The sequence below is a fragment of the Penaeus vannamei genome, chromosome 13 (genome assembly GCF_042767895.1).
Source record: "Penaeus vannamei isolate JL-2024 chromosome 13, ASM4276789v1, whole genome shotgun sequence".
Taxonomy (NCBI): domain Eukaryota; kingdom Metazoa; phylum Arthropoda; class Malacostraca; order Decapoda; family Penaeidae; genus Penaeus; species Penaeus vannamei.
In genome coordinates this window covers 39111225-39120895 of record NC_091561.1, presented here as the reverse complement: position 1 = coordinate 39120895, position 9671 = coordinate 39111225, and the positions used below count along the sequence as shown (strand labels likewise).

The 9671-nt window shown below is 46.3% G+C and overlaps 1 protein-coding gene across 6 annotated transcripts in view; it reads left to right on the top strand.

Annotated features, from left to right (window-relative positions):
* LOC113801261 (facilitated trehalose transporter Tret1) overlaps positions 1-9353 on the top strand; it is a 37193-nt gene extending 27840 nt beyond the window's left edge. For all 6 annotated transcript variants that reach the window (XM_070129234.1, XM_070129236.1, XM_070129238.1 and 3 more), the window contains exons 4-8: positions 279-429; positions 3730-3892; positions 5764-6438; positions 6856-6991; positions 9149-9353. In XM_070129234.1, the coding sequence (XP_069985335.1) occupies positions 279-429; positions 3730-3892; positions 5764-6438; positions 6856-6991; positions 9149-9331 (1308 nt within the window). In that variant the 3' untranslated portion in view covers positions 9332-9353. The remainder of the gene's footprint in view (positions 1-278; positions 430-3729; positions 3893-5763; positions 6439-6855; positions 6992-9148) is intronic.
* The last annotated feature ends 318 nt before the right edge of the window (positions 9354-9671 follow it).

Sequence of the window (9671 nt, the reverse complement as noted above, 5' to 3'; positions counted from 1 at the left end):
AGAATAATTATAATAATGGTATTTAGAATAATCATTATAATATTGTTGAGAATAACCCACACACCCCTTCCCTCCCCCTCCCCTTTTCACCCCCAACTCGTCAACCCACAACCCTCCCCCTCCCCCTCCCCCATCCCTTTTCACCCCCCCACAAACTCCCCAACCCACAACCCCCTCCCCACCTCCCCCACCCCCCACCTCCCTCCCCCCACCTCCCTCCCCCATCTCAACAACACCTGTTTAAACGGTTTAATTACCTCCCCCCTCTCTCTCAACAGGTGTTTATGGTCCTGGGTGCTTGTTTCTGCTACGTGGCACTGGCCATCTGCGCTGCCTGGCCCAACCCCGCTATACCGGATCTCCTGAGGCACAATGCCACCGTGTATGGCACTCCGATGACCTTTTCCGACTGGCAGTTAGATATGCTAGGTAAGGGTGTGGAGGGGAGGGGGTGGGGTATGAAGGGGTGGTTGGATTTAAAAAAATAAGAAAAAATCCAAATTTATATATTTTTGAATTTTTTCGTTTTTATTTATTTGTTCATATATTCATTTATTTTTGAGGGGTTCGTGTGGTGGTTATAAAGACTTAGAAATGTCTTGATTAGGAAAAAGGTTGAATTAAAAGCGAAGGAGAGAGGGAGAGAGAGGAAGAAAGAGGAAGGAGAGAGAGAGAGAGAGAGCGAGAGAGAGCGAGAGAGAGAACGAGAGAGAGAGCGAGAGAGAGAGAGCGAGAGAGCGAGCGAGAGCGAGAGAGAGAGAGAGAGAGAGAGAGAGAGAGAGAGAGAGAGCGAGAGAGAGAGAGAGAGAGCGAGCGAGGAGAAGGGCGAGGAAAGGAGAGTTGAGAAGAGAGGAGAAAGGAAAGAGAGAGAGAGACGGATAAAGACAAATACACTGAAAGACAAGTGTAGACAGACAGAGAGACAGAAACAAACAGACAGAAAACAGACACATATAGATAAGCAGACAGACATACAGAAATAGACAAATTGCAAGATAATTATATATATATATATATGAGTTACATTTTAACGATCGAATGTAAATATCCAGAGCGTGTTAAGCAATATGAAAGAATTTGCATCATCTGTGAGTTGCCATATTCTGACACCAATTTAGCAAGACACTTTCGAAATCAATAACCACTTTTTTTTCTTTCTTTCTTTCTTCCTTTCTTTCTCTCTCTCTCTCTCTCTCTACTTATCTATCTATTTGTCTCTCGCTTTATCTCTCTCTCTCTCTCTCTCTCTCTCTCTCTCTCTCTCTCTCTCTCTCTCTCTCTCTCTCTCTCTCTCTCTCTCTCTCTCTCTCTTTCTCTCTCTGTCTCTCTGTCTCTCTCTGTCTCTGTCTCTCTCTCTCTCTCTCTCTCTCTCACTCTCTCTCTCTCTCTCTCTCTCTCTCTCTTCTCTCTTCTCTCTCTCTCTCTCTCTCTCTCTCTCTTTCTACTAAAAACTTTGATTTGTTAGTGTTTCAGTCAATCGGTCAGTCTCTATCCCTTTTAAATGATATATTTTTTCTATCCCTTCATCTACTTCTCTATCCATTAATGTCATGATAAATTGAATCAGTCCAAATTTAAATCTCTCGATCCATTTGATAATCTGCCAACCAACCTGCCAATCCAACTACCAGATTTTAACCATATCACCAACCAACCAATCTGTCAGATTTTTACCAATCAACCTGTCGGATTTTAACCAATCAACCTGCCAGATTTTAACCAACCAGTCTGCCAGATTTTAACCAACCAGTCTGCCAGATTTTAACCAACCAACCTGCCAGATTTTAACCAACCAGTCTGCCAGATTTTAACCAACCAGTCTGCCAGATTTTAACCAACCAGTCTGCCAGATTTTAACCAACCAGTCTGCCAGATTTTAACCAACCAGTCTGCCAGATTTTAACCAACCAGTCTGCCAGATTTTAACTAACCAAACTGCCAGATTTTAACCTACCAATCTGTCAGATTTTAACCAACCAATCTGTCAGATTTTAACCAACCAATCTGTCGGATTTTAACCAACCAATCTGCCAGATTTTAACCAACCAATCTGCCAGATTTTAACTAAACCTGTCAGATTTTAACCAACCAATCTGCCAGATTTTAACCAACCAATCTGCCAGATTTTAACTAAACCTGTCAGATTTTAACCAACCAATCTGCCAGATTTTAACCAAACAACCTGTCAGATTTTAACCAACCAATCTGCTAGATTTTAACCAACCAATCTGTCAGATTTTAACCAACCAATCTGCCAGATTTTAACCAACCAATCTGCCAGATTTTAACTAAACCTGTCAGATTTTAACCAACCAATCTGTCAGATTTTAACCAACCAATCTGCCAGATTTTAACCAACCAATCTGCCAGATTTTAACCAACCAACCGATCCATTTTGTGCTTAACCATCCAACCAAGGAACAAATTTATTCATCAGATTTAAAGCATCTATTCAACCAAGCAACCAGTCACTCTGTCAGATTTAAACTATCCATCCAACCAACTCAACCAAAAAAACAGTCCCTCTACCAGATTCTAACCATCCATCCAGCCAACCCAACCAAACAATTAGTTTTTTAAACAGATTTAAACCAACTAATCAACCAAACAGCTATCTACCAGATTTAAACAACCAGTCTCTTAAACAGATTTGAACCATCTAATCAACCAAGCAACTATCTACCAGATTTAAACAACCAGTCTCTTAATCAGATTTGAACCATCTCATCAACCAAGCAACTATCTACCAGATTTAAACAACCAGTCTAGTAAACAGATTTGAACCATCTATCCAGCCAACCCAACCAATCAACCAACCACCAAACGAGCCAACAGCCCACTCAACCGAAGTCTATCCATCCTATCTATTATCTATTATCCTTCATATCCTTCTTTAGATATTCTTTCTTTAGATAATAATATTATTATTATCTATGTATGTATGTATGAATGTGTGTATGTGTGTGTATGTGTGTGTGTATGTGTGTAAGTATGCATGTATATCTATATGCATTGCGCGTGTATACATATCTAAATATGTATGTATGTGTGCATATCTAATTATGTATGTATGTATGCATATCTGATTATGTATGTATGTGTGTATGCATATCTAATTATGTATGTATTTATGTATATATATTTATGTTCTCACGTATGTAGCTACATATGTATTTTTGTGTATGTTTTATATTAATATCTCTACCTATAATTACCTATTTATCTGGCTATGTATGTATCTATCTACCTATCTATCTATTTACCTATGTATCTATTTAACTATCAATCCATCCATCCATCTACCTATCCATATATACTCCCACCCACCCACCCATCCACCCATACCAACCACCCACCCACCCACCCATCTATCCATCTATCCATCTATCCCACCCACCCACCCACCCACCCATCCCACCCACCCACCCATTCCAACCACCCACCCACCCACCACCCACCCACCCAAACCCACCCAACCATCCCACCCATCCCACCCACCCATCCCACCCACCCATCCATCCCACCCACCCACCCATCCCTTCCAACCACCCACCCATCTATCCATCTATCCATCTATCCCACCCACCCACCCATTCCACCCACCCACCCACCTATCCCCACCCATCCCCCCACCCATCCCACCCAAACCCACCCATCCCACCCATCCATCCCACCCACCCACCCATTCTATCCATCTATCCATCTATCCAACTCCCTCATTCATTCCAGGCAGCATGGTATCCGTGGGCAACATTCCTGGAACATGGCTCTGGGGCTTTCTCGTCGCTGCAATCGGTCGAAAGAGAGCCATCATGCTCCTTGTAGTGCCATATACCCTTGGCTGGTGTCTGGTGGCACTGGCAGTCAACCCCGCGATGCTTTTGGCCGGCAGGTGAGAGGGAATGTGAGAGGGATTGAGATGGGTGTAGGGTAGGATGATCGTATATATGTATATGTATGTGTATGTGCGAAGGGAACGACGAAGGGAAGGGCAAGAAAACACACGAATATGCCGAAGGCCTTTTCACTATTGCCCTGACGAAGCAATAGTGAAAAGGCCTTCGGCATATTCGTGTGTTTTCTTGCCCTTCCCTTCGTCGTTCCCTTTGCAATCCGTTCAACATGAATTCCACACGTGTATGTGCGAATACGGGTGTACTTGTTTATGTAGCTTTGGAGGATAGGAGAGGAGAGGGGGAGAGGGAGAGGGAGAGGGAGAGGGAGAGGGAGAGGGAGAGGGAGAGGGAGAGGGAGAGGGAGAGGGAGAGGTAGAGGTAGAGGAGAGGGGGAGGGAAGGGGGAGAGGGGGAGAGGGGGAGAGGGGGAGAGGGGAGAGGGAGGAGGGGGAAAGGGAGAGGGAGAGGGAGAGGGAGAGGAGAGGGAGAGGGAGAGGGAGAGGGAGAGGAGGGAGAGGGAGAGGGAGAGGAGAGGGAGAGGCAGAGGAGAGGGAGAGGGGGAGAGGGAGGGAGAGGGAAAAGGAGAGGGAGAGGGGGAGGGAGAGGGGGAGGGAGAGGAGAGGGGGAGGGAGAGGGAGAGGAAGAGGGAGAGGGAGAGGGAGAGGGAGAGGGAGAGGGAGAGGGAGAGGGAGAGGGAGAGGGAGAGGGAAGGGAGAGGGAGAGGGAGAGGAAGGGGCAGAGGGAGAGGGAGAGGGTGAGATTTAAAGATTTAGTCTTAATTACATTTGTTACAATGGATATTCTTTGCTGTGATATACTGTCTGTTTTATTTTGCCCAAATCTCCCCCTGTGTGCAAGGAATGGCCGGGGTTACCATTCACTGGCCGGGCGAGGGAGAGAGACAGAGAGAGAGAGGGAGAGAGAGAGAGAGAGAGAGAGAGATTGCAATTCTGCTATTATTATCATGATGTTTTTTCTTGAAATTTTAATTAATCATATACTGCATTTCTAGATTTTTTTTTTTGCTTCGTATGAATGAAAAACAACAACATTATGAAATGTATATTATTAATAGATTTGGGACTAAATATTCGACGCTCATTTTACAGTTGCAACATCAGTGCAATAGTACTCATATATTGATTTGCTGTTGGTTTTGCCAAACCTAAGTTTAACGTTTTTCTATTCACAATGTCATCTTTATCTTTTGTCGATAGTCAGTTATTATAAGTAATGGAGAAGGTAATCTGTATTGGCAAGGATTATTAACACTAGGATTATTGTACATTTTCTTGCTATGATTGTCTCTTCTTCTTTCTCTTTGTCTTTGTCTATATCTGTCACTTTCTCTCTCTCTCTCTTTCTCTCTGTAAATCTATCTATATCTCTCTCTGTATATCTCTCTATCAATTTGCCAACTATTAGTCTATTAGTCCATCTATCTCTCTATTTATCAATCTATTAGTCCATCTATCTTTCTATCAATTTGCCAACCTATCAATCTATCAATCCATCTATCTCTCTATCTATCAATTTTCCAACCTATCAAGCTATCCATCCATCTATCTCTCTATCTATCAATTTTCCAACCTATCAATCTATCAATCCATCTATCTCTCTATCTATCAATTTACCAACCTATCAATCTCTTCAATCTATCAATCCATCTATCTATCTATCTATCAATTTGCCAACCTATCTCTCTATCCATCTATCTATCTATCTATCAATTTACCAACCAATCACTCTATCAATTCATGTATCTCCCTCCCTCCCCCTGCCCCCCCGCACTCCCCCCTTCACTCTCCCCCTCACTCCCCCCGTCCCCCTCACTCTCCCCGTCCCCCTTCACTCCCCCCGTCCCCCAGGGTGGTGCACGGCCTCTGCATCGGCGCCACCTTCATCGCCGGCAGCACTTACATCATCGAGCTCCCCGACACGGCCGTCCGGGGGGCCCTCGCCGCCCTCCCGAGCCTCGTCCTCAGCACGGGCTTCATCCTCACGACGGGGCTGGGGCTGGTGCTGCGCTGGTACGAGATCGCGATCGTGGGCGTGAGCGTGATCGTGGTCCAGACGTGCGTCATGTCCTTCCTGCCGGAGAGCCCCTCTTACCTGGCCATCTCCGGGCGCGAGGAGGAGGCCATGCGCGTCCTGAGGGATCTGAGAGGGCCCTCCGTCGACGTCGGGGAGCTGCTGAGGATCCTGAAGGAGTCGAACAAAGCCTCGGCGAAGGAGCCCCTGCACAAGGTGATGCGCAACCCGGCCATCCTCAAGTCCCTGGCGACGGTGCTGACGCTGTTCTTCGTCCAGAACTTCTGCGGGCTCATGGTGTTCTACGTGAACATGACGAGGATCTTCCTGGAGGCGGGGTCGACGCTGGATGAGAGCGTGGCCACCATCCTCGTGTTCCTGGTGCAGGCCGTCGGCACCGCCCTCGCCTGCCTCTACCTGGACCGGTTCGGGCGCCGCACCTGCCTCATGTTCTCGCTGGCGGTCATGAGCGTCTGCCTGCTGGCCATGGGCGCGTACCACTTCCTCAGCGGGTAAGGGAAGGCGCGTGGGGGAAAAGGCGCGTTTGTTTTGTTTTCTTGGTAGCTTGTAGAGTGAGAAAATTTACCCCTAAAAAGAGAAAAAGAAAAAAAAGAAAAAGAAAGAAAAAAAAATGGTTAATGTTTATTACATATAATTTTTGATAAGTTTAGCTCATCAGTATAATCTCAATTACATTATCAATACCTACCTCAATATGATGAATATGAAATGAAATATTTCACCCCATGTTTTCTCTGTCTCTCTCTCTCTCTCCTTCCCTCCCTCCCTCCCTCCCTCCTCCTATCTCTCTTTTCTCTCTCCTTCCCTCCTCCCTCCCTCCCTCTCTCCCTGTATCTCTCCCTCCCTCTCCCCTCTTCCCTCTCTCTCTTCTCTCATCCTTTATATCTAATTCTCCCCCTTTTCCCCAGAAACGAAGGAAGAGAGAGCTACACGTGGGTCCCCCTCGTGTGCCTTATGGTGTATATGTTCGCCTCCAGTTCGGGCACGGGACCCATACCCTCCATTCTCAACTCTGAGTACTACCCAACGGCTGTCAGATCGCAGGTGGGTGTCTGTCTGTTTGTCTGTCTGTCTCTCTGTCTCTGTCTGTCTCTGTCTGTCTCTGTCTGTCTGTCTGTGTCTCTGTCTCTGTCTGTATCTTTCTCTGTCTCTGTCTCTGTCTTTCTTTCTCTCTCTCTGTCTTTCTTTCTCTCTCTCTGTCTTTCTTTCTCTCTCTCTGTCTTTCTTTCTCTCTCTCTGTCTTTCTTTCTCTCTCTCTGTCTTTCTTTCTCTCTCTCTGTCTTTCTTTCTCTCTCTCTGTCTTTCTTTCTCTCTCTCTGTCTTTCTTTCTCTCTCTCTGTCTTTCTTTCTCTCTCTCTGTCTTTCTTTCTCTCTCTCTGTCTTTCTTTCTCTCTCTCTGTCTTTCTTTCTCTCTCTCTGTCTTTCTTTCTCTCTCTCTGTCTCTGTCTCTCTCTCTCTCTGTCTTTCTTTCTCTCTCTCTGTGTTTCTTTTTGTCTATATTTTTGTTGCTGTTTATACTCTCTCTCTCCCTACTTCCCTCCCTCCACCTTTCTCTCTCTCTCTCCCTCGCTCTCCCTCCTCTCTTTCTCTCTCCTTCTCTCTCTCTCTCTCTCACGCTCTTTCCCTCGGTCTCCCTCCTCTTTTCTCTCCCTCCTTCTCTCTCTTTCCCTCCTTCTCGATAACATGATTTTTCCTTCATGTCTTATCCTTTTCGACTTAAATTTTGAAACCTTTTATCCATTCAAGATCTTCTCTCGTCCTCCTCCTTTTTCTTTTTCTTTTCCCCCTTCTTCTCTTTTTCCGTCTTCTTCCATTTGCCTTATTAAAATTATTGTTATTATTATTATTGTTATCATCATTATTTATTATCATTAGAGTAGCAACAGTAGTAGTAGTAGTAGTAGTAGTAATATAATTATCATCATTATGACTATGATTATCATTATGATTATGATTATCATCATCATCATCATTATTATCCTGATAATCTTTATAATCCTTCTCCTCCTCCTCTTCCTCCCCATCATCATCATCACCACCATCCTCCTCCTCCCCATCAATATTATCCTCCTCCTCCTCATCATCATCATCATCACCACCACCATCACCATCACCACCATCCTCCTCCTCCTACCCATCAATATGATCCTCCACCACCTCCTCCTCTTCCTCCTCCTCATCATCATCACCACCACCCTCCTCCTCCTCCCCATCAATCTTATCCTCCACCACCACCTCCTTCATCTCCTCCTCCTCCTCCTCATCATCATCATCACCACCACCACCACCATCCTCCTCCCTCCCCATCAATATTATCCTCCACCACCTCCTCCTCCTCCTCCTCCTCATCATCATCACCACCACCATCCTCTTCCTCCCCATCAATATTATCCTCTACCACCTCCTCCTCATCATCACCACCATCACCACCACCATCCTCCTCCTCCCCATCAATATGATCCTCCACCACCTCCCTCCTCCTCCTCCTCACTGCCACCACCACAATCCTCCTCTTCCTTCTTCTCCTCCTCACCACCACCACCATCACCACCATCCTCCTCCTCCCCATCAATATTATCCTCTACCACCTCCTCCTCATCATCACCACCATCACCACCACCATCCTCCTCCTCCCCATCAATATGATCCTCCACCACCTCCTCCTCCTCCTCCTCACTGTCACCACCACAATCCTCCTCCTCCTTCTTCCTCCTCACCACCACCACCATCACCACCATCCTCCTCCTCCCCATCAATATGATCCTCTACCACCTCCTCCTCATCATCACCACCATCACCACCACCATCCTCCTCCTCCCCCATCAATATGATCCTCCACCACCTCCTCCTCCTCCTCCTCACTGCCACCACCACAATCCTCCTCCTCCTTCTTCTCCTCCTCACCACCACCACCATCACCACCATCCTCCTCCTCCCCATCAATATGATCCTCCACCACCTCCTCATCTTCCTCCTCACCACCACCTCCTCCTCCTCCTCACCAACACCACCACCATCCTCCTCCTCCTCCTCCTCCTCATCATCATCATCACCACCATCCTCCTCCTCCCCATCAATCTTATCCTCCACCACCTCCTCCTCTTCCTCCTCCTCACCACCACCACCACCCTCCTCCTCCTCCTCCTCCCCATCAATATGATCCTCCACCACCCCCTCCTCCTCCTTCTCTTCCGCCCACAGCTCTCCGGCCTCTGCATGGGCGTGGGCAGCATCATCAACTTCGCCGTCCTGCAGCTGTATTCGCCCCTCGTCAGCTTCCTCACCAACGCGGGGCTGTTCTGGTTCTACGCAGCTGTGTCCGTCTTCGGGATCGTCTTCACAGCTGTGTGCGTGAGGGAGACGAAGGGGAGGGCTGTCGGGTGATCAGGTTTTTTTTTTCTTTTTTTCTTTTTTTTTTGGGGGGGGGGCTGGGTTTTTGGGCTGTTTTGAGGGGGGGGGGCTTTTTCTGTTTTTTTTTTGTTTTTTGTTTTTTGGGGGACTTTTTAACGGTGCTTTTTTTTTTGGGGGGGGGGTTCTGTTTTTTTTCTATTTTATTCTGTTTTTGGCAGTTTTTTGTGTGGGGAGATTTTTTTTTGGGCTGTTTTTTTTTTTTTTTTTTTTTGGTTGGGGGACTTTTTCTGTTTTTTTTTTTTCTGTTTTGGGGGCTTTTTTCTTTTTTGTGTGTGTGTTTTTGGCTGTTTTTTTTGTGTGTGTGGGGAGATTT